Here is a 25351-nt window from a genome sequence, read left to right as displayed (position 1 = left end):
GTACCTAAAAGTACCCAAAACAACCCAAAACAGGTACCCACAAGAACCCCAAAGTACCAAAAGAACCCCAAACATCCCTGAACATGTACCCAAATGATCAGTTCAGGTCCACGTTTTGGGAGGGCTCCCGGACCACCACACATGGGGGAATGATGTCACAGACTAAAATAAGAGCCACATTGAGTAGGACGGGGAGGGGGACAAGGGCGGGCTAGGGTAGAAGAGAGGAGCTGGGGAAGAAGAGAGAAGAGAGGGGAAGAGGACACGAGAATGGCAGTGTGGGTATCAGGGGTAGAGGGGTAGATGAAGAGGTGGTGGTGAGTTAAAACAGAGAGTTGGGAAAGCAGAGAAAAAGAGTAGGGATGACAACAGAAGAAGGAGAAGAGAAGGTTGGAGAAGCGACCTCTGATCTTTGAATGAGTGTGTACATCTGGAAAGCAGGAGAACCAGATTGCCTGACATAATACTGCCTGTAGAGAACAACAACAGAACAAACACACTTTCATGTGGTTCACCCCAACTCTGTTTTAAGTTTGATGTGAATAGAGTTTGCAGTGTTTTATGGGGTGTCAAACTTTGTTGTAGCCCAAAGGAGAGACAGACATCAGAGCACTAATATTTTTGAGCCCTGGTCACGTCAGACACACAGAGACATAGTCTCTTAGAGTCTACAGAGAGTCTATAATGATGGAGTTAGATTAAAGCCCAGCTAGTAAAGTAGACCCCCCAGCAAAATTCCTCTCTAGAACCCTAAACCCTCTGCTTCATGGTGTGTCTGTGGCGATAGTAAAGGCTGAGGTTCATTTAAAGTGAGGAAATATAGGGCCTGCTAGCTATAGGCAAACAGATTGCAATGTGCTGCCTGATCAAAGGCATTACCTCACATCACCGCTGCCTCATCCCTAACCCCCTTCCTTTCACCCTCAATACCCCACCCCTAGATCCTGCACCCCATGACCATTTCACCTTCTGCGTCCCCTCATTCCCTCTCTCTCACCCTGGTGTTTGTACAGTGAAAAGGTCAGAGCAGAAGTCAAAGTCTTGCCAGTTGTTTCTCCTTCTGGACACGATATTAATGAGCTACGGAGCACACTCAACACGGAGAGAGGGAGAGAGAGATTGTAATTTAACAGTACCTTTGTTGGCCAATAGTTTCATAATTATTAATAATGCTTAATAGTAACGGACCTAAAAAGTTACATCCAAAATCTCTGCAAACTCCACGAGAGAGAGAGAGAGAGAGAGAGAGAGAGAGAGAGAGAGAGAGAGAGAGAAGAGAAGAGAGAGATGAGAAAGAGAAGAAGAGAGAGAGAGAGAGAGAGAGAGAGAGAGAGAGAGAGAGAGAGAGAGAGAGAGATCCCCTGAGGTGATTCAGAACATCGTCCTCTCACATCCTCTCCAGGTAGTTTAAGTACTATATAAAGACTTTATAAAACTGTATTATTTCTGTTTTATCACCAGAGCTGAACCAGTCAGTGGGGAGAATAGTAGTAATTATAGAGTAGGCGGAACAGACTTAATACAGCTCCTCACTTAACACATTATATTTAATGAGAAAAATCACCCTAATTTAAAAGATACAGCATTTCGCCTAACAAACAAAGGACTTCATGCAACACTGGTATTCCCCAACTCGTTCATCATCACAAACCCACCTCCAGCTTAAACCATTTAAGACAGTTAAACATATACAGCAGCTCTCTTCTGTTCTAGTCTGGGAGGGAAGGGTTATTTTACCGCTCAGAGGGGGGCTCCCTACTGGTAATTACTACTTGCACATTGCACAGTAGAACATCAACAACTGAACAGAGGAATAAGGCATAAGGGTGGAACAGAGCTATGGATGATCAGAAATGATCAGAACGCAAACGGTGGAAAGGCCTAAAATGTGCTAACTCTCTAAAATGGACAAACTCTAAATGGCTCAGGAAGGGAATAGCTATGTCAAAGTTGAAGCACAGTATATATATATATATGTTATTTCTTAAAGTGTTCAGGTGATGATATCAGATTGTTTAGATAGAGCTAATGTCAGACATGTTCACTAAGATAAACTGCTGTCGCTAACATTTTGTAGTGAAAAATGTTCCTCTCAGACAACTCCAACAGTGAGCTGCTAAAAGCTTTCATCGGACAAACTTCACCACTACACTACTTAAACCACATATACCTTAAATATTTCTAACATACTTCCACGCAGTAAAACCTTATAGTAAAGACAGCTGATGTCCTCTCGCCATATTCTAGAAGGCACTCTGAAGTGGTTTAAAATATGCTTAACACACATACAGTATATATACACTACCGTGCAGAAGTTCGGGGTCACTTAGAAATGTCCTTGTTTTTGAAAGAAAAGCACATGTTTTGTCCACTAAAATAACATAACATTTATCAGAAATACAGTGTAGACATAGTTAATGTTGTAAATGACTATTGCAGCTGGAAATGGCAGATTTTTAATGGAATATCTACATAGGCATACAGAGGCCCATAATCAGCAACCATCACTCCTGTTTTCCAATGGCACGTTGTGTTAGCTAATCCAAGTTTATTATTTTAAAAGGCTAATTGATCATTAAAAAAAACTTTTGCAATTATGTTAGCACAGCTGAAAACTGTTGTACTGATTAAATAAGCAATAAAACTGTCCTTCTTTAGACTAGTTCAGTATCTGGAGCATCAGCATTTGTGRGTTCAATTACAGGCTCAAAATGGCCAGAAACAAAGACCTTTCTCTGAAACTCGTCAGTCTATTCTTGTTCTGAGAAATGAAGGCAATTCCATGCGAGAAATTTCCAAGAAACTGAAGATCTGGTACAACGCCGTGTATTACTCCTTTCACAGAACAGCGCAAACTATCTCTAACCAGAATAGAAAGAGGAGTGGGAGGCCCCGGTGCACAACTGTATTTGGGGAGTTTCTCCCATTCTTCTCTGCAGATCCTCTCAAGCTCTGTCAGGTTGAATGGGGAGCATCGCTGCACAACTATTTTCAGGTCTCTCCAGAGATGTTCGATCGGATTCAAGTCCGGGCTCTGGCTGGGCCATTCAAGGACATTCAGAGAATTGTCCAAAAGCCACTCCTGAGTTGTCTTGGCTGTGTGCTTAGGGCCGTTGTCCTGTTGGAAGGTGAACCTTCCCCCGAGTCCCAGTCCGTGCCACTGAAAAACATTCCCACAGCATGATGCTGCCACCACCATGCTTCACCGTAGGGATGGTGCCACGTTTCCTCCAGATGTGACACTTTGCATTCGGGCCAAAGAGTTCAATCTTGCTTTCATAAGAACAGATAATCTTGTTTCTTATGGTCTGAGAGACTTTATGTGTATTTTGGCCAACTCCAAGTGGGCTGTCATGTGCATTTTACTAAGTAGTGGCTAACGTCTGGCCATTCTACAGTAAAGGCCTGATTGTTGGAGTGCTGTGGAGATGGTTGTACTTCAGGAAGGTTCTCCCATCTCCACAGAGGAACACTAGAGCTCTGTCAGAGTGAGCATCGGGTTCTTGGTCACCACCCTGACCAAGGCCCATCTGCCCCGATGGCTCAGTTTGGCTGGGAGCCCAGCTCTGGGAAGAGTCTTCGTGGTTCCAAACTTCTTCCATTTAAGAATGATAGAGACCACTGTGTTCTTGGGGACCTTCAATGCTACAGAATTTTGGTACCCTTCCCCAGATCTTTGCCTCGACACAATCCTGTCTCGGAGCTCTACGGACAATTCCTTCGACCTCATGACTTGGTTTTTGCTCTGATGTGCACTGTCAACTGTGGGACCTTATATAGACAGTTGTGTGCATTTCCAAATCATGTCCAATCACTGGAATTTACCACAGGTGGACTCCAATCAAGTTGAAGAAACATCTCAAGGATGATCAATGGGAACAGGATTCACCTGAGCTCAAATTTGAGTCTCATAGCAAAGGGTATGAATAGTAATGTAAATAGGATATTTTTGTTTGTGCAAAAATGTCTAAAACCAGTTTTTGCTTTGTCATTATGTTTTTTTTTGTGTAGAATGCTGAGGATATTTTTATTATTTAATTCATTTTAGAAAAAGTCTGTAATGTAACAAAATGTTACAAAAATTCTCACACTTAAAAAGACGAGAGAGGCCTGTAATTTTCATCATAGGTACACTTCAACTATGACAGACAAAATGAGAAAAGAAAATCCAGAAAATCACATTGTAGGATTTTTTATGAATTTATTTGCAAATTATGGTGGAAAATAAGTATTTGGTCAATAACAAAAGTCTCAATACTTTGTTATATACCCTTTGTTGGCAATGACAGAGGTCAAACGTTTTCTGTAAGTCTTCACAAGGTTTCACACACTGTTGCTGGTATTTTGGCCCATTCCCTCCATGCAGATCTCTTAGAGCAGTGATGTTTTGGGGCTGTTGCTGGGCAACACGGACTTTCAACTCCCTCCAAAGATTTTCTATGGGTTGAGATCTGGAGACTGGTTAGGCCACTCCAGGACCTTGAAATGCTTCTTACGAAGCCACTCCTTCGTTGCCCGGGCGGTGTGTTTGGGATCATTGTCATGCTGAAAGACCAGCCACGTTTCATCTTCAATGCCCTTGCTGATGAGGAGGTTTTCACTCAAAATCTCACGATACACATGGCCCCATTCATTCTTTCCTTTACAAGGATCAGTCGTCCTGGTCCATTTGCAGAAAACAGCCCCAAAGCATGATGTTCCCACCCCCATGCTTCACCGTAGGTATGGTGTTCTTTGGATGCAACTCAGCATTCTTTGTCCTCCAAACACGACGAGTTGAGTTTTTACCAAAAAGTTATATTTTGGCTTCATCTGACCATATGACATCTCCCAATCTTCTTCTGGATCATCCAAATGCTCTCTAGCAAACTTCAGACGGGCCTGGACATGTACTGGCTTAAGCAGGGGGACATGTCTGGCACTGCAGGATTTGAGTCCCTGGTGCGTAGTGTGTTACTGATGGTAGGCTTTGTTACTTGGTCCAGCTCTCTGCAGGTCCCCCCGTGTGGTTCTGGGATTTTTGCTCACCGTTCTTGTGATCATTTTGACCCTACGGGGTGAGATCTTGCGTGAGCCCCAGATCGAGGGAGATTATCAGTGGTCTTGTATGTCTTCCATTTCCTAATAATGGCTCCCACAGTTGATTTCTTCAAACCAAGCTGCTTACCTATTGCAGACTCTGTCTTCCCAGCCTGGTGCAGGTCTACAATTTTGTTTCTGGTGTCCTTTGACAGCTCTTGGTCTTGGCCATAGTGGAGTTTGGAGTGTGACTGTTTGAGGTTGTGGACAGGTGTCTTTTATACTGATAACAAGTTCAAACAGGTGCCATTAATACAGGTAACGAGTGGAGGACAGAGAGCCTCTTAAAGAAGAAGTTACAGGTCTGTGAGAGCCAGAAATCTTGCTTGTTTGTAGGTGACCAAATACTTATTTTCCACCATCATTTGCAAATAATTCATTAAAAATCCTACAATGTGATTTTCTGGATTTCTTTTCTCATTTTGTCTGTCATAGTTGAAGTGTACCTATGATGGAAATTACAGGCCTCTCTCATCTTTTTAAGTGGGAGAACTTGCACAATTGGTGGCTGACTAAATACTTTTTTGCCCCACTGTATATATACAGTTGAAGTTGTAAGTTTACATACACCTTAGCCAAATACATTTAAACTCAGTTTTCACAATTCCTGAATTTAATCCTAGAAACATTCCCTGTCTTAGGTCAGTTAGGATCACCACTTTATTTTAAGAATGTGAAATGTCAGAATAATAGTAGAGAGAATGATTTATTTCAGCTTTTATTCTTTCATCACATTCCCAGTGGGTCAGAAGTTTACATACACCTGATTAGTATTTGCTCGCATTGCCTTTAAATTGTTTAACTTGGTCAAACGTTTCGGTAGCCTTCAACAAGCTTCCCACAATAAGTTGGGTGAATTTTGGCCCATTCCTCCTGACAGAGCTGGTGTAACTGCGTCAGGTTTGTAGACCTCCTTGCTCGCACACGCTTTTTCAGTTCTGCCCACAAATTTCTCTAGGATGAGGTCAGGGCTTTGTGATGGCCACTCCAATACCTTGACTTCGTTGAATTAAGCCATTTTGCCACAACTTTGGAAGTATGCTTGGGGTCATTGTCCATTTGGAAGACCCCTTTCCGACCAAGATTTAACTTCCTGACTGATGTCTTGAGATGTTGCTTCAATATATCCACATAATTTTCCTCCCTCATGATGCCATCTATTTTGTGAAGCGCACCAATCCCTCCTGCAGCCAAGCACCCCCACAAAACAACGCTGCCACCCCCGTGCTTCACGGTTGGGATAGTGTTCTTCGGCTTGCAAGCCTCCCCCTTTTTCCTCCAAACATAACGATGGTCATTATGGCCAAACAGTTCTATTTTTGTTTCGTCAGACCAGAGGATATTTCTCCAAAAAGTACGATCTTTGTCCCCATGTGCAGTTGCAAACTGTAGTCTGGCTTTTTTTGGAGTGGTTTCCCGGTCTTTAGTGCCAGCCGTGACCCTGTGTAATCTTGGGCCCTTTTTCTAGCTGCCTCCGCTTTCCTCGCTGCTTCCACCTGCTCCCAGGGCAGGCGATCGTTCCCCGCCAGGACCTCCTCCCACATCCAGGATCCTTTCCCATTCAAAATGTCCTCCCACGTCCATTCCTCCTTACCACGCTGCTTGGTCCGTTTATGGTAGGTAGTTCTGTCACGGCCGTCGTCGAGGTGGAAATGACCGGACCAAGGTGCAGCGTGGTGAGTGTATATTTTCTTTTATTTAGAATGTCGCCAACAAAACAAGAAACAAAGAAACGACCGTGAAGCTTACTAGGGCTATATTGCCACTAACAAAGTCAACTACCCACAAACAACAAAGGAAAAAAGGCTGCCTAAGTATGATTCCCAATCAGAGACAACGATAGACAGCTGTCCCTGATTGAGAACCATACCCGGCCAAAACATAGAAATACAAAACATAGAAATAAAGAAACTAGAATGCCCACCCTAGTCACACCCTGGCCTAACCAAAATAGAGAACAAAAGCCTCTCTATGGCCAGGGCCTGACAACAATATGACATAATCATCTGGATACTTAATTCCCCACGCACGGAAAATCTGAGGTTTAAGAAAAAATATGTACCAATGTTACAAAATGATTATGCTTTCTAAATAAATATTCATTTGGCAGAGATACTGTTTGAAGTATCCCAATTTGTCACGTTCGTCGTAACGTGGAAGAGAGGATGACCAAGGCGCAGCGTGATATTAATACATCCTCTTTTTATTGAAGACGAAGACGAAAACGAAACGAACACTATACAAACTAAACAAAACAACAAACCGACGAACGTGAAGCTATACAAACAAAAGGTGCAGACACAGGCAACTTAGACATAGACAATCACCCACGAACTACCTAATGACTATGGCTGCCTAAATATGGTTCCCAATCAGAGACAACGATAGACAGCTGTCTCTAATTGAGAACCAATCCAGGCAACCATAGACATACATACACCTAGACTGAACACTGCCCCATAAACATACAAAAAACCCTAGACAATACAAAACACTTACATCCCCCATGTCACACCCTGACCTAACTAAAATAATAAAGAAAACAAAGATAACTGAGGCCAGGGTGTGACACAATTTTTGTAAAATGTTAAGTCAGTGCTGTGGTCTTCAGCAGAAATACATTTTGGCTATTCAAATCAGACACATTTCAAGAAAATATATTTTAGCGGTCTTGCCCGTCTGTCTCTCTGTATTACACTTGGTGTCTGATGTTATTTCTGAGGAATTGGAGCAGACGTTTTTCATAATTCTCTGATGGATTGGACATTACTGTGGGGTAAAATAATATTTCCCCTGTGAATAGAAGATGCAGAGGAGTACCTATCACTTTCAGTCCCTGTAACAACTTTTGCTCAGAGTTTTATGTGATTCCTAAACTCATGTTCTTTAAACACATTCAATGGGGAGAGCCTCTGTACAGGTAGCCATTATGCGGCTGTGGTGACAGTTAGGATTGAACCCAGGTCGGAATGTATGAATCAGAGGATCCAATCCGCAATGCCTAGAGAACATGCCAATATGGAGAGCTAACTGCTAGTGGAAGGAGGATGTGTTGGATTCACATTGACACGACAGGTTTGGCCATGATTCCTAGTTATAACAAAGACAATTCATGTTATTCACAATTAACAACAATGTTAACATCCTCCAATACTCTAGATTAGTCCAATGTCTGCCAGTCTCTGGTATTTATTTAGCTAATAACCAGATTGAAGCTCTATAAAACTGTGTGTTGGAATTCTAGTGAAGCTCCTGCTTCAAGTGAAGCGTGAGGACAGAGATAGATGGAGATGGTAGAAGAGAGATAAATCATGTTTTGGCTCCTTGTCTCCCTCCACCTCTTCATTTGGCCCGCTGCCTCCACCCCACCATGACTCTGACACATGCCAGCAGTAACAACCTCTCATTAGACATACAGCATAATGGAATACTTGTTTTACCCGGGAAGAGTTCATTACAGGGATACAATACGCAGATAATGCAAGTCCGTATATAATTTCAGACATATAATGTATTCTAAGGCTCTGTTAGTGATTGTCATTTTTCTTATGAGGATGTCCGTTCTAGTCATTACAATTCTATGGTTAGATCATCCCTCTGGCTGCCATCTTTAGACAATCATACAGATGTGGCGATGGAGCACTAGGATTAAAGGTTTTGATTGGCGGAAAGCCATGCCCAATGAGAGTGTATTAGGCTCTCATAAAGTGAATTTAAGGTCTTTGGAGGAGCTGCATGCAGGGCTTAAGGTCTGTTTTCTCTGGAAACTGGAGACAGTCTGTGATTGTAACACGATACAAAAGGAGATTTTCTAAGCTGATTATTATGAAAGTCAATTGAGTTCGACGGAAAATATCACCAGTGTTGGAAAATAACTGATCCTACACATGTATGGTGAAATGTTCAGTTAAGAGTTGCAGGAGAGGAAGGAGGATGAGATGAGTGGAATGGAATGGAATGGAAGAGAGGAGAGAGATAGTGATGATATGAACCCTTACAGAAACTAAGATGGAATGTCAATGTCAGAGCTCTGAAGGATCCATATGGATGACCTTGGAAGCTCTGATGACATTCCCAAAATAATTCAGACCTGTAAACGCAGTCCTGGAGGGCGTCCATTTGAGAGCATATTTCCACAGATCTAAAGGGCAGATTCTATTGATCTCTATAGTATAGCACCTGTGAACCAGACATAAACTGGGTCCACATCCAGAGAAAACCAACCAGATAGATTGAATTAGTCCTCTCCTCCACCCTGTTCTCCTGGCTAGCAGATATTATGATAATGTTGTGATAGTTCAGTTCCCTAGGGCTAATAACAAAGACTTTAACCACATACCTCTCTCTCCCTGATCTACCTTCAAGGCCTGCACACGCTAAAGCATTCCCGCTATTCGCTCTGTGTGTGTGTGTGTGTGTGTGTGTGTGTGTGTGTGTGTGTGTGTGTGTGTGTGTGTGTGTGTGGTGGTGTGTAAAAAATCCGGTGGGTATGTCGGTGGGTGTAAGGCACCAGGCAGAGACCATGAGACACATTAAAGCGTAGATGTTTTTCATTCCTAATGATAGGATAAGCCAGCAGCTTTCTACAGCATGCTCTACCAGCCAAACAAACGCTACAGCAGAGAGAGAGAGAGAGAGGAGAGAGAGAGGCGGGATGGAAGAAGTTCAGGGTTGACTGTGATTGTAGCCTCAAGCCTGTTCCAGTGCCCACCATCTACTCTCTCCTCTCCTCTCTCTCCTTTCCTGTGGTTAAGTGAATGTCAGTCACAGAAGACACTCTCCCTTCGGAGAATGTCTTCCTCCGTGTCTGTCTGTCTTTCTGTCTGTCTGTCTGTCTTCTGTCGTCTGTCTGCTGTCTGTCTGTCTGTCTGTCTGTCTGTCTGTCTGTCTGCTGTCTGTCTGTCTGTCTGTCTGTCTGTCTGTCTGTCTGTCTGTCTGTCTGCTGTCTGTCTGTCTGTCTGTCTGTCTGTCTGTCTGTCTGTCTGTCTGTCTGTCTGTCTGTCTGTCTGTCTGTCTGTCTGTCTGTCTGTCTGTCTGTCTGTCTGTCTGTCTGTCAGAGCAGCTCCTCTCCCCCAGGCTAGTAATGACTTGAATGAAATATGAATGTTTCCACTGGACACAAACTGGTTGAATCAACTTTGTTTCAACATATTGTGACTTTGAATCTATGTTTGAAACACATTTGGATTTGCAAAAAGTCATCAACCAGTAGTGTTTTTATATAATTTCAAACAGAATTGCAAAGATTGAAATTAGGTTAAACTTAAACTATAAGAACCATGGGACTGAACACCTCCCTCCGCAACTGGATCCTGGACTTCCTGAAGGGCAGCCCCCAGGTGGTGAGGGTAGGCAACAACACATCCGCCATGCTGACCCTCAGCACTGTGTATCCTCAGGGGTGTGTGCTTAGTTCCCTCCTGTACTCCCAGTTCACCCACGAATGCGTGGTCATGGACACCAAGTTTTCAGACGACACAACGGTGGTAGGACTGATCACCAACGACAATGAGACAGCCTGTAGGGAGGAGGTCAGAGCCCTGGCAGTGTGGTGCCAGGACAACAACCTATTCCTTAGCGTGAGCAAGACAAAGGAGGTGATCGTTGGATCTATCATCGTCAAACACACCAAAACAGTTGTGAAGAGGCCACAGCAATGCCTATTCCGCCTTAGGAAGCTGAAAATATGTGAGATCCTCAGATACTCAAAAAGTTATACAGCTGCGCTATCAAGARCTGACTGCTTGCATCACCACTTGGTATGGATACTGCTCGGCATCCGACCGCAAGGCGCTACAAAGGGTAGTGCATATGGCCCTGTACATCACTGGGGCTGAGCTTCCTGCCATCCAGGACCTCTACACCAGGCGGTGTCAAAGGAAGGGTAAAAAAATTGTCAGACTCCAGCCACACAAGTCATAGACTTTTCTCTCTGCTACCAAACGGCATGAGAGTCTTGTTTCTTATAGTTTTGGCAAACTTCAAGCAGGCTGAGGAGAGGTTTCCTTCTGGCCACTCTACCATAAAGGCCTAATTGGTGGAGTGCTGCAAAGACGGTTGTTCTTCTGGAAGGTTCTCCCATCTCCACAGAGGAACTCTGGAGCTCTGTCAGAGTGACCATCAGGTTCTTGGTCATCTCACTGACCAAGGCTCTTCTCGCCCGATTGCTCAGTTTGGCCAGACGGATAGCTCTAGAAAGGGTCTTGGTGGTTCCAAACTTCTTTCATTTAAGAATGACAGAGGCCACTGTGTCCTTGGAGAACTTCAATGCTACAGAATTTGTTTGAGAAGAAGAGAAGAGAAGAGATGAGAAGAAGATCTTCAAAGGTAAGGCATATATTATATCGCTATTTCTGACTTCCGTGTCGCAACTGCTTGGTTGAAATATGATTTGTCATGCATTTGTATGCGGGGCGCTGTCCTCACATAATCGCATGGTTTGCTTTCGCCGTAAAGCCTTTTTGAAATCTGACACCTTGGCTGGATTAACAAGAAGTTAAGCTTTATTTTGATGTATAACACATATATTTTCAAGAATGCTACCGTCCCACGTATCCGTAGGAAGTTTTGATAACAAATTAAGCACATTTGGGCAGTCTTGATACAACATTTTGAACAGAAATGCAATGGTTCATTGGATCAGTCTAAAACTTTGCACATACACTGCTGCCACCTAGTGGCCAAAATCTTAATTGCTTTTTTTCTTTCACCAGACTATTTTGATATATTATCCCCAAAAAATTTCACATTTCCACAAACTTCAAATTGTTTCCTTTCAAATGGTACCAAGAATATGCATATCTTTGCTTCAGGGCCTGAGTTACAAGCAGTTAGATTTGTGTATGTCATTTTAGGAGAACATTTATTAAAGGGACGGATCCTTAAAAGACTAAATAAACTAGAGTAAAAAAAAATACAAAAAAATACAAAAAGTAATACAATAAAATAACAATATTGAAGCTATATACAGGAGGTACCGGCGGTACCGAGTCAATGTGTAGGGGTACATGTTAATCGAGGTCATTTGTACATATAGGGGTAAAGTGACTATGCATAGATAATAAACAGTGAGCAGCAGCAGTGTAAAAACAAAGGGTGGGGGGGGGTCAATGTAAAAAGTCTGGGTGGCCATTTGATGAATTGTTCAGCAGTCTTATGGCTTGGGGGTAGAAGCTGTTAAGGAGCCTTTTTTGTCCTATACTTGGTGCTCTGGTACTGTTTGCCATGAGTCATTGACAATTTTTTGGGCCTTCCTCTGACACCGCCTAGTATATAGGTCCTGGATGGCAGGAAAGCTTGGCTCCAGTGATGTACTGGGCCTTACGCATTACCTTCTGTAGCGCCTTATGGTTAGATGTCGAGCAGTTGCCATACCAGGGTGTGATGCAACCGGTCAGGATGCTCTCAATGGTGCAGCTGTATAACTTTTTGAGGATCTGGGGATCTTTTCAGTCTCCTCTTGGTGTGTTTGGACCATGATAGTTTGTTGGAGCTGTGGACACCATGGGAACTTGGAACTCTTGACCCGCTCCACTACAGCCCCATCGATGTTAATGGGGGCCTGTTCGGCCTGCCTTTTCCTGTAGTCCACGATCAGCTCCTTTGTCTTGCTCACATTGAGGGAGAGGTTAATGTCCTGGCACTACACTGCCAGGTCTCTGACCTCCTCTCTACAGTCTGTCTCGTCGTTGTCGGTGATCAGGCCTACCACGTTTGTGTCGTCAACAAACTTAACAATGGTGTTGGAGTTATTTTTTGCCACCCAGTCATGGGTGAACAGGGAGTACAGGAGGGGACTAAGCAAGCACCCCTGAGGGGCCCCAGTGTTTAGGATCAGCGTGGCAGATGTGTTGTTGCCTACCCTTACCACCTGGGGGCTGCCCATCAGGAAGTCCAGGATCCAGTTGTGAGGGAGGTGTTTAGTCCCGGGGTCCTTAGATTAGTGATGAGCTTTGTGGGCACTATGGTGTTGAACGCTGAGCTGTAGTCAATGAACAGCATTCTCACATAGGTGTTCCTTTTGTCCAGGTGGGGAAGGGCAGTGTGAACTGTGATTGAGATTGCGTCATCTGTGGGGCGGTATGCAAATTGGATTGGATCTAGGGTTTCTGGGATGATGGTGTTGAAGTAAGCCATGACCAGCCTTTCAAAGCAATTCATGGCTACCGCCGAGAGTGCTACGGGGCGGTAATCATTTAGGCATGTTACCTTCACTTTCCTGGACACAGGGACTAGAGTGGTCTGCTTGAAACATGTAGGTATTTCAGACTCGGTCAGGGAAAGGTTGAAAATGTCAGTGAATACACTTGCCAGTTGGACCACGCATGCTTTGCGTACACATCCTGGTAATTCCTCTGGCCACGAGGCTTTGTGAATGTTGACCTGTTTAAAGGACTTGCACACATTGGCTACGGAGAGCGTGATCACGCAGTCGTCTGGAACAGATTGTGCTCTCATGCGTGCTTCACTGTTGCTTGCCTCAATGCAAGCATAAAAGGTATTTACCTCGTCTGTTAAGCTTGCGTAACTTGGCAGCTTGCGGCTGTGTTTCCCTTTTTAGTCCGTAATAGTTTGCAAGCCCTGCCACATCCAACGAGCATCAGAGCCGGTGTAGTAGGTTCCAATGTTAGTACTGTATTGATGCTTTGCCTGTTTGATGGTTTGTCTGAGGGCAGCTCTAGCCTTTAGCTCGGTGCCAATGTTGCCGGTAATCCATGGATTCTGGTTGGGATATGGCCGTACAGTCACTGTTGGGACAACGTTGTCGATTAACTTATTTTTAAGCCGGTGACTGAGGTATTCTCCTCAATGCCATTGGATGAATCACGTAACATATTCCAGTCTGTGCTAGAAAACCAGTCATGTAGCGTAGCATCCGCGTCTGACCACTTCCGTATTGAACGAGTCACTGGTAATTCCTGCTTTAGTTTTTGCTGTAAGAAGGAATCAAAAGGATGCCAAATGGAGGGCGAGGGTGTAAGGTGTGCGTAACTGGTGGCAGGGAAGTCAGACGCAGGAGAGCAGAACTAGGTAATAGCCGGAGCAGTTTAATTTCAAAACCAACGGCATAAAGAAATAACCAACATGAGTACAAAACCCGACGCGCACCAGTAAACATGTGCACAAGCACTTACAACAAACAATTCCGCACAAAGACATGGGGGGAACAGAGGGTTAAATACASAACAATTAATGAGGGAAATGAAAAACAGGTGTGTAGGAAAACAAGACAAAACAAATGGAAAATGAAAAGTGGATTGACGATGGCTAGAAGACCGGTGACGCCGACCGCCAAACGCCGCCCAAACAAGGAGAGGAACTGACTTCGGTGGAAGTCGTGACAGAGGGAGAGCTTTGTATGCGTCTCTGTGTGTGGAGTAAAGGTAGTCTAGAGTTTTTTCCCCTCTGGTTGCACATGTGACATGCTGGTAGAGATGAGGTGAAATGGATTTAAGTTTGCCTGCATTAAAGTCCTCGGCCAATAGGAGCGCCGCTTCTGGATGAGCACTTTCTTGTTTGCTTATGGCCTTATACAGCTGGTTGAGTGCGGTCTTAGTGCCAGCATCGGTTTGTGGTGGTAAATAGATGGCTACAAAAAATATAGATGATAATTAGCTTTGTAGATAATGTAGTCTACAGCTAATCATGAAGTACTCTACCTCAGGCGGGCAATACCTCAAGACTTCTTTAATATTAGACATTGCACACCAGCTGTTATTGACAAATAGACACACACCCCCACCCCTTGTCTCACCAGACAAGACTTTTATGTCTTGTCGATACACGGAAAACCCAACCAGCTCTATATTATTCGCTCGGTGAAAAATAACATAATACATATATTTTCGGTCAAAAGAGACAGTAGCAACATTATGTACAAAATAAGTTACAAACAATGTGAAAAAACAGACAAAATAGCACAGTTGGTTAGGAGCCTGTAAAACTGCAGTCATCCCATCCGGTGCCATTATACACAGATATCTCTTATATTCACGAACGGTCAAAAGTTTTAGAACAGCTAAATAATACAAAAAGTGCAAGGTACTATATTAAAAAAAAGGAACGGCGCATACTGTATGTTTTGGTCTCATACCTTCATCAGTGCTGTACAAACAAATTAAGAAGACASSWRSTKWRRYYWMASYWSSTGTCTTCTTAATTTGTTTGTACAGCACTGATGAAGGTATGAGACCAAAACATACAGTATGCGCCGTTCCTTTTTTTTAATATAGTACCTTGCACTTTTTGTATTATTTCAAGCATGGATTAAATTAATTMTATTGTTTTTGCATCTTGGCCTCCTTGCGTTATACATTTTCATGGTTTTTAGTGTCAGTACTTTATATTATATTGTCTGTATTTCCCCTGGTTCTAATCTCAGAGGACGTGGGCCAGAGCAGTGTTGATGGAAAATTAGAAGGAAGTAGATGTTATTGCAGAGTACTGGATCAAAGACCAAACTGTGTGGTGGCCCCCAAATAAATATGACAAAGTAATAAATGATTGGTCCACACACTGTCTTAAATGAGAGTCATTCCAGCTTCTGAGGATAAAACTGACATCGGGTAAATGGAAGATACATTATACTTGAAAATGCAATAAGTGAAAACTGCTGGTTGTTAAAAATGACTTTGCAATTGTTCGAAACCTCACCCTACCATTCAGAATCAAAACAGCAATGTGAAGATGTCAATCCCCACAGCCAGTGAAGTGGAGATCTCCAAGAGAAACAGAAAGATAAGTACATTACAATGATTTGTAATGGGTATGTTTTAACACACATTGACAGTTTGTGTAAATTCAATTTGCTTGGCATGGTTTTTATTCTGGTTGTTTTTTTAATCTGTATCTTTTTATTCTGTTGTGTTTAGAATCCCATGAGGAATGTACTCTCCCACCACCAGAAACTACCGCCTCCAAGTTACAGTATGTAAGTATGGTAGCCTGCAATGCTGATTACTAATCAACCCCTTGTCCCTAAACCCCAGCCACTGAACAACGTCTTGCCTTTTGATTGACTGGGAGACATTTTACCGCATTACTTTAACTGATTCTTTCAAATCTACAAGCGTGTGTGAAGGGAGCCTCAACCCAGACAGAATCACTCCATTTTTCACCATTGTTAGTGTAGTGAAACAAACGTGAAACTGAGCTGACATCCATCTGGATCAGGATCACCAGGCACCAAGCCCCTATTCTGTTGTAGAATTTTGGTTTAATGTTTGGTAATGTGTTTAGGTTTACTTTTTAAGTCTTCCACTTCAAAAAGAACCATGACAAATGTTTGTAGAAAAAGGCTGGATGGTATTTTACACTTGCATGTTTATTTTCATGCAAAGGTCTACCCAAGCCCCATCAACATTTGCCCTGAAGAACCAGAACTTGTGCCACTGCTACCAATAAACAAATGGCTAAAACGCAGCACAAGCCACCAAGTAATGAGGGTGAGGACCAATCTTCACAATTTAAGCCAACTCCTTACTCTTGAAAATTTTGTCTCTGAAAGCTATTCTAATTTTAAAAACAATTGGTGTGATGTTGTCCAACCTTTTCTTAGAGAGAATTCTCTTTGTCGCTCACATGGCTTGGAGCATGACCCTGGAGCATGAGGGCTTGGTCTCCTTCTGACTTCTTAATTGTGGAATCCCCCTCACCAAATCGCTGCAAAGGATCAGACCCTTTTCCTGTGACAGACGCAAGTTTGGTAAAATTAGATTGTGTTTAGTTTGCCTTACAAAGTTGTGTAGAAAGATGCTGGACATTATGTTACACTTGCATGTCTTATTTTTGTAGGCCAACCCAAGCCCCAACTAAAATCTGCTCCGACGTACCAGAAAGCCAGTGCCACTAAGAAGCAAAAGGCTAAAACCCCCTGCAAGCCACCAAGTATTGGTGGTGAGGGGAAATGGCAAACTAAAACACCACACAAGCCACCAAGTGTGTGGATAGAGAAATAGCAAACTAAAACGCGGCGCAAGCCACCAAGTGATTATATTGAGAGGATCCTTCACAACTTAAGCCAACTCCTATTTCTCATTCTTGACTGATGTATTTGGGGAAGGCATTCTAATTTTATCAAGAATTGCCATGATGCCCAATATTTTAATGCAGAGAATTTTGAGCTTTCATGCTCCAGGGATGGTCATGTGGGAGACTCTGCTTCTGCCTCTTCAGATGAGAGATCCCCCCCCCACCAAAGTGTTGCAAAGGATCAGACCCTTTTCCTATGCCAGAAGCAAGTATGACACATTTATTTTTAAACCGTTTTTAATTCAATTGAAATGAGGCTGTTATATTTGGAAGTGAACAAATGTAAAACTACATTGTTTCAGACTTTCAAGAGGCATATATCTCCTTTGTGAGATCCGTGACCTCTTAAAGACAGTCGCCCTATTCCGGTTGAGGAATTCAACTTCAACCTGAACGAAACAGAGGAAGATTTACTAAAGATGGAAGAGCAGCTAACGGAGAACGATTTTTGAAAATACATGGTGAGAAATTAAATGTTTCATTGGTATGAATTGAATGACATATTGCCATGTAGTACTAGATGTTAAAATCCTGTACATGTGTAATGCATTAGTGTCCTTTTGTAAAAGTACATTTATCTCTGATCTGAAAGCTGGGGGGAAAGACATCCCGGACTGAGTGAAGAGAGTAATGCACTGGTAAACTGTTACATATTTGTTACACTTTTAAATTAGGTCATGGTGTGTTGCTTGTGAAGTACCTATTTTGTGTTCTAGACTGAAACCAGACAAATGGCCTCCTGTCAATGATGAATATCAAAGGAAACAAAGGGAAGAGGGCCTTTGAGGACTCCAACCTTCGCAGCGTCATTGTAGGTACAGCGGAATCCAAATCATGACATTTTACGACATTTGAATATCTTCTCTAGATAATATTTGTTTTCCCCCTTTACAGCAGATGTGAGTCTTGGCGAATCAAAGACTACAGAGGCAGGAATACTACAGCCGATGTCAACCTGCCTGAAATATACACCCTACCGCAAGGGGGGCAGTGGGAGGGCCAATGAGTAAGGGGATGACAATTAAAAGCATGAAAGCCTGTTCCGAAGCCTGTGACAGAAATCAATTTTGGGGCTTTTTTATTTATGTTTTTGCATTGTAAATGTATTTTGTGATGCAATACATTTTTTATTTCAACCATTCTTGACCTCGACACAGTTTTTACATGGACAAAGGTTTACCCAATGTTGTTCCAAGTTACTGCTCTAATTGTGTTACACAGAATGACAATAGCCAACAGTAGTATAAACCCTAAATCTGGAAGATACATTTTGCAGCATGAGTAGAAATGTATCGGGGTGCTTTTCAAGATCATTCTGGTTGATACAGTTTGTTTTCATATTCTTGACTCAGGCTATTATCCTTATTTCATGTAAAGAAGCCTACATCACAATGGCAACTACTTCTAAACATCTACTTAACACACTTCATGGATTGGTGTTAATCCCCGTTGAATTCATGGTGTGTTTTGGGTATATCAGATCATAATGTGTTCTTAACCTCACACCAATATTTAAATGTAGTTGATTATTCCTCAAGTATAATAATCAACTATAGTACCGGAATAAAATAACCGTAGGCTGTCTTTTTGAGTGGGTGAATAAAGGTTGAAATCTCATTGATCAACATCTCAACCAAATATTACCCACATTTACACGTTCAAATGACATGATATACCCAGTGGGTTATTACTGTTATTGCTGTGGCGTTTATGATTGAATACATCAGCAAAACCCAACACACAGCAAGGGTCTCTGTCAATATACCCCCCTATCATGCTCCACTAACCAAACAAACTCTACTCTCTCCCTCCCTGTTGTTCTCCTTTCTCCCTTTTTCTCTCAATTTCTTCTCTCGCTCTTCTCTCTTTCCTTCCCTGCCTCCCGGCCTCATCTCTCTCTTCCTTCCTTCCCTTCCTCTTATTTTTTCCTCACTTTTTCAATTATTCATGAACTTACTACCTCTCATTTCCTCCTCTCTCCATTCTCTTTCCTTCTCCTGCCTCCATCTATATAATAAGGTAATTCAATGTGAGATTTTAACTAAACCAGCGTGGTGATGAGGGAAAATATTGCTGTTAAAGACAAGCCACAGCCAGGCACAGTGAGGCCTCATAGCAGGGTGCCATGTGGATATACCACGCTGTTCATTCCTGTTCCATGCCTCTGCCCCATACACATATACAATTTATTGACCATAAAAATTCCACATGTACTCTCAACCATGGCCGACACCTTTTTTATGTGGAATTATCTGTGTTATTGTTGCTATAGAATTTAAAGAAACCGTGGAGAGAGAAGAGATGTTTACTACAGGCTGTTATCTACAAAGTCAGAGCCTCATAATCCCTAAAATATACTATTTAAATAAACAGATGAGACAACACACACACACAATGGACACACACATGCAAACACACGCACCAGTGAATACACACCACTATACCCTCAGGAGCATTCCCCTCTCTCAACCCACCGGTATAACAGTAGAGAAAGCCATATTGTGGAATGCCAACCACTGTGGTCTGAGGGAAAAAACTATCCTCTATTCAACAACAAGAAGAACAAAAAAAATACTCTAACATGAACCCAAGACAGTCCGGGAGAAAACACACACTTCACTAAACAAACTTCACTATGCCATATCTGAGGTTAAAAACTCTGACATTGAGTCATCTTTATACTCATTGACAGTTTCTCACAGCAGAGACTGTGTAGGTCTTAGATAACAGTAGATAACGATACTCTACACATAGTATCAGTCAAAAGTTTGGACACACTCATTCAAGGGTTTTTCTTTTTTGACTATTTTCTACATTGTAGAATAATAGTGAAGACATCAAAACTATGAAATAACACATGGAATCATGTAGTAACTAAAAAAGTGTTCAACAAATATTTTTTTTTTATTTGAGAATATTTAAAGTTGCCTTGATGACAGCATTGCACACTCTTGGCATTCTCTCAACCAGCTTCATGAGGTAGTCACCTGGAATGCATTTCAAATAACAGATGTGCCTTGTTAAAAGTTAATTTGTGGATTTTCTTTCCTTCTTAATGCGTTTGAGCCAATCAGTTGTGTTGTGAAAAGGTAGGGGTGGTATACAGAAGATAGCCCTATTTGGTAAAATACCAAGTCCATATTATGGCAAGAAGAGCTCAAATAAGCAAAGAGAAACGACAGTCAATCATTACTTTAAGAAATGAAGGTCAGTCAATGAGGAAWATTTCAAGAACTTTTAAAGTTACTTCAAGTGCAGTCGCGAAAACCATCAAGTGCAATGATAAACCTGGCTCTCATGAGGACCACCACAGGAAAGGAAGACACAGAGTTACCTCTGCTGCAGAGGATAAGTTTATTAGAGTTACCAGCCTCAGAAATTGCAGCCCAAAAATATACTTCACAACAGACACATCTCAACATCAACTGTTCCGAGTAGACTGCGTGAACCAGGTCTTCATGGTTGAATTGCTGCAAAGAAACCACTACTAAAGGACACCAATAATAAGAAAAGACTTGCTTGGGCCAAGAAACACGAGCAATGAACATTAGACCGGTGGAAATTCTCCTTTGGTCTGATGAGTCCAAATTTGAGATTTTTGGTACCAACCGCTGTGTCTTTGTGAGATGCGGAGTAGGTGAAAGGATGATCTCTGCATATGTGGTTCCCACTATGAAGCATGAAGGAGGAGGTGTGATGGTGTGACGGTGCTTTGCTGGTGACACTGTCAGTGATTTATTTAGAATTCAAGGCACACTTAACCATCATGACTACCACAGCATTCTGCAGCGATACGCCATCCCATCTGGTTTGCACTTAGTGGGACTATCATTTGTTTTTCAACAGGACAATGACCCAACACACCTCCAGGTTGTGTAAGGGCTATTTGACCAAGAAGGAGAGTGATGGAGTGCTCCATCAGATGACCTGGCCTCCACAATCACCCGACCTCAACCCAATTGAGAAGGTTTGGGATGAGTTGGACTGCAGAGTGAAGAAAAAGCAGCCAACAAGTGCTCAGCATATGTGGGAACTCCTTCAAGACTGTATGAAAAGCAATCCAGGTGAAACTGGTTGAGAGAATGCCAAGAGTGTGCAAAGCTGTCATCGAGGCAAAGGGTGGCTACTTTGAAGAATCTCAAATATAAAATATATTTTGTTTTGTTTAACAGTTTTTTGGTTACTACATGATTCCATATGTGTTATTTCATAGTTTTGATGTCTTCACTATTATTCTAGAATGTAGAAAATAGTAAAAATGAAGAAAAGCCCTTGAATGAGTAGGTGTGTCAAAACTTTTGACTGTTACTGTATAGGGGCACACATGAGCAATTGAGGAGAGCAATACCTTATTTCTGCAGGTTGCATCATGTTTTCCCACTCTCTATAATTTGTTCCAATCAATATGCACTATTGATCAGCTCGTCCCCACGGCAAATGGATGTCATGGAGCAATTGGAAAAGGACTCTGTCGGAAAGTTCAGGGGTTGTGTAGAGGTGTCTACATGTCATCTTTTCACTGACACACCTGTCTGATTCTCAATGTACTATAACGTAGCTGGAACAAGAATGTTTGTTTCCATAAAGCATGCTTTGACTAGTTAGGACTTTAGTGTACATTGCATGGATATGTCATTAATGCTGATGCTTAGCCAATGTCTACACTCACTCCAGTGCCTGATGCCTACCTTTATGGGAGAGTCGTATCCTGGGGTAGACACTCTGGGCTGAGTGTGCTGAGCTCCACAGGAAAACACACATCATCAGAAACACACTCCTCACACACTCCATCCTGATACACATACTCACAATCAATCACACACACACACAAGGTCGCTAAGCAGGGAGTAAGCCAATCCAGAGTGAATCAACACTTAAGTCCAAGGGAAGAGTAGGAAATATCCAACCGGGGGAGTCCAGGTTCTATGACCAGGGTATGTTATATTGAATCAGATATGCTGTATCATCCTCCAACGATCCTCTGTAGGAAAAGGCAGTAATCCAAGTCTCTGACCACAGGTAACTCACAATCCACTGTGTCCTTCAACTGCACTCCTAAAGCCGGTACTGTTCTGTGTCAGTCTGTAGGGACTACTGCAGTCTTGTGTCACTCTTTATGAGGGAAGATCCTACACGACTACTGGTTTCTGAATGAGAGGGTGTGAGGAATGCAGCTCTTAAAACCAACTGTTTCAGGCGAGGGAGAGAGCACTCCAGCTGTTACAGGCAGGCTGCATGACCACTGCTGTTCTCCATCTGTCTGTCCGACTCTGTCTGTACAGTATCTCTGTCCTTCTTGTGATAGGGATGTTGTATCTTCTTTCTGTCTGAGCAAATGAAGGAAAACGTATACTGCTGCTAATCCTTCCAAAGTGTTGCCGTAAATGTTGTCCTTCTGTCTAAGGCAGCACTGCGGTATCCTCAGCTTGTTTTCTTTCAGGATCCAACGGAGGCAGTGTCTTTCTGGCTGCTAGCCCAGGAGATGCAGTAGAGGCAGAGAGGAAAGGGAGACTCGTGCCGGACGTGTGGTCTCTGCTCTCAGAGGGAGGAGATAGTCTCCCTCATGTTCTCTCTCTCTTTCTCGTGTTCTCTCTTTCGTTCTCTCTCTCTCTCTCCTCACTGAACAGGCAGGGATATCCAAACAACTGTGCTTACTAGTGTGAACTGTTTCCACTGCTCAGAACAAAGGATACATACCAGAATGTGTGTGTGTCATTCATTCCTTCTCCTACACATGGCTGACTTTTGACCCTGGCTAATGAGAAGAAATATCTCTCTACCATTAACTACCGCCCCCCCCCCCCCTCTCCTCTCTCTGACAGCTGAAGTGCAGTCTGCTGTGTGTCTCTAAGGGTCAGCCTCTCCCCACACTCCAAGAAATACGGCCCTTCTCCACTCCGCAGAGCACCAAACAGCGCTGCCGTCAACCCCTCTCTTCCTCTCCTCCCTCTCTCTGTCCTCCTCCCCTCCTTACTCAATCCTCTACCACCCTTCTCCTGCAGCATTAACATGGGCCAGAGACAAAGTTTATCCAGCCTTTTAATTTTCTTCCTTTTATTTTCTCTCCCTTTCTTTTGTCCTCTATGTCCCGTATTTCTCACTCTTCATTTTCTTGATATAAAAAATTGTACTCTCACTTGCCACTTTCCTTCTCTCCTGCTATCTCCATTGTATCTCTTGTATTTCCCTTCCTCTCTCATTCCCCCCCTTTCTCTCTCCCTTCTCTCCTGCTATCTCCATTTATCTCTTGTATTTCCCTTCCTCTCTCATTCCCTCCCTTTCTCTCTCCCTTCTCTCCTGCTATCTCCTTTATCTCTTGTATTTCCCTTCTCTCTCATTCCCTCCTTTTCTCTCTCCTTCTCTCCTGCTATCTCCATTATATCTCCTTGTATTTCCCTTCCTCTCTCATTCCCTCCCTTTCTCTCTCCCTTCTCTCCCTCTTCTCTCTCATCTGTCTGAGGCCCTGTTATTAGTGTGTACTCTTCTCCAGAAGATCCTGCTGTTACAGTCTGTTCTTTCTCCAGTGTGTGTGTGTGTGTAGCCTGTAACAGATATTGTCAACACTCCTTAGTATGTTTATAAAACTGTAACATTGAACAAAGCTATAGCACTTTGGAGTCCACTTTCCTTCAGTTTTTTTTCTCTCTTTCCATTTTCTTCAAAGAGACATTCATTTCTCTGATTATCTTCAGTTACATGGACGGAATAGAATGCCCATCTTTTTTAAATGTTCCGGTTATTTTGCTCATTGCATTTTGTGCATGTGATGAAAGTTGTGTGTGTGTGTATGTGTGTATGTGTTTGTGTGTTAAGAACAAATTCTTATTTACAATGACGACCTGGCAAGAGGCAAAATGCCTCCTGTGGGGCAGGGGGTGGGGATTAAAAGAAGACAAGACGGACAAGATACCGTAGACAGAACAGACTTGGCAACAGCACAGATACATCAAATCAAAAATCTAATCAAATTGTATTTGCCACATGCTTTATAAACAACAGGTGTAGGTTAACAGTGAAATGCGTACGGGCCTTTCCCAACAATGCAGAGAAAAAAARGAGAGAAACAATAGAAAAGTAATAACACGCAATAATACAAGTAATAATAAATACACAATCAGTAGCAATAGCTTGGCTAATTGAGGTAGATATGTAGATATAGGTAGGGATAAAGTGAATAGTCAACAGGACAGATAATAACCAGTAGCAGCAGCGTAAGTGATGAGTCAAAAAAGGGGCTGTGCAGATAGTTAAATAGTCAACCAAATACCTATCTGGACTAACTAACTAGCAGTATTATGGCTTGGGGGTAAAAGCTGTTCAGCTGACAGACATTGGGAACAAAGCACAACAAGACAAGAGAGACAGCACCACACTACATGAAGGGAGACCTATGGCAACAACACAACATGGCACAAGCATTAATAAGGGCAGACAACAGCACAAGGGACAAAGTAGGAAGAAACAAAGCACATCGTGACGAGAAGGTATATCCCAACGCTACATAATGGGAGACCCACTGCAACAATGCAAAACATGGCAGACCACAATAACAGACACTACTGAACAGACAAATCAACAAGGAGGCAACAATAATAGCAGTGCAGACAGACAGAAAACAGACACCACAGTCAGAAGCCTATGTTATTGTTTCACATAACAGCTACAAAATAACTTCTACAAAATAACAGCCACGAATGTCAGTGAAAATGTCCATGACTGAGTCCTTAAAAGCTGAGCGACAGAAAAACTTTCCAGTTTAATTGTTTTGTGTACATTGTTCCAGTCTCTAGCTGCTGTGTGTGTGTGTGTGTGTGTGTGTGGGGGGGGGGGGGGTCTGTGTCTGTAATGAAATGTCACTCTGACAACATTATTATTATTCTCTAGCTGTGTGATTGGTATGCAATTTAGACAACATCTGATACTGCTCAGGCTTAGCAGAGTATAAAGTTGTTATATGATGTTTCTCTGATGTTGGAAATATGTTTGTAACCTCATGATTAGTGCTGTTGCGGTGACCGTATTACCGCCACACCGGCGGTCACGAGTCATGAAGGCAGTCAAATTCCACATGACCGTTTAGTCAAGGTATTTAGGCTTCTCCATGCTCTGATGCCACTGCTGGTCATTAGTAGCCTACCAAACGTGCTAACTGCCTGGTACTTAGCACTCTATTGTCTCTCTAATCACTCTGACATCAATGCAAATGTATTAGAAAATCTAATCAAACACTTCATGAGAGCCC

The 25351-nt window shown here is 42.7% G+C and overlaps 1 protein-coding gene across 1 annotated transcript in view; it reads right to left on the bottom strand.

Annotated features, from left to right (window-relative positions):
- LOC111953045 (semaphorin-3E-like) overlaps positions 1-22853 on the bottom strand; it is a 55700-nt gene extending 32847 nt beyond the window's left edge. The window contains exons 1-2 of the mRNA XM_023972131.2: positions 21798-22853; positions 18955-18970 (exon numbers count right to left, since the gene is read on the bottom strand). Of these exons, the coding sequence (XP_023827899.2) occupies positions 18955-18970; positions 21798-21912 (131 nt within the window). The 5' untranslated portion in view covers positions 21913-22853. The remainder of the gene's footprint in view (positions 1-18954; positions 18971-21797) is intronic.
- Positions 22854-25351: the final 2498 nt, after the last annotated feature.

The sequence above is a fragment of the Salvelinus sp. IW2-2015 genome, linkage group LG26, assembly GCF_002910315.2.
Source record: "Salvelinus sp. IW2-2015 linkage group LG26, ASM291031v2, whole genome shotgun sequence".
NCBI lineage: Eukaryota > Metazoa > Chordata > Actinopteri > Salmoniformes > Salmonidae > Salvelinus > Salvelinus sp. IW2-2015.
This window is presented reverse-complemented; position numbering and strand designations above follow the sequence as displayed.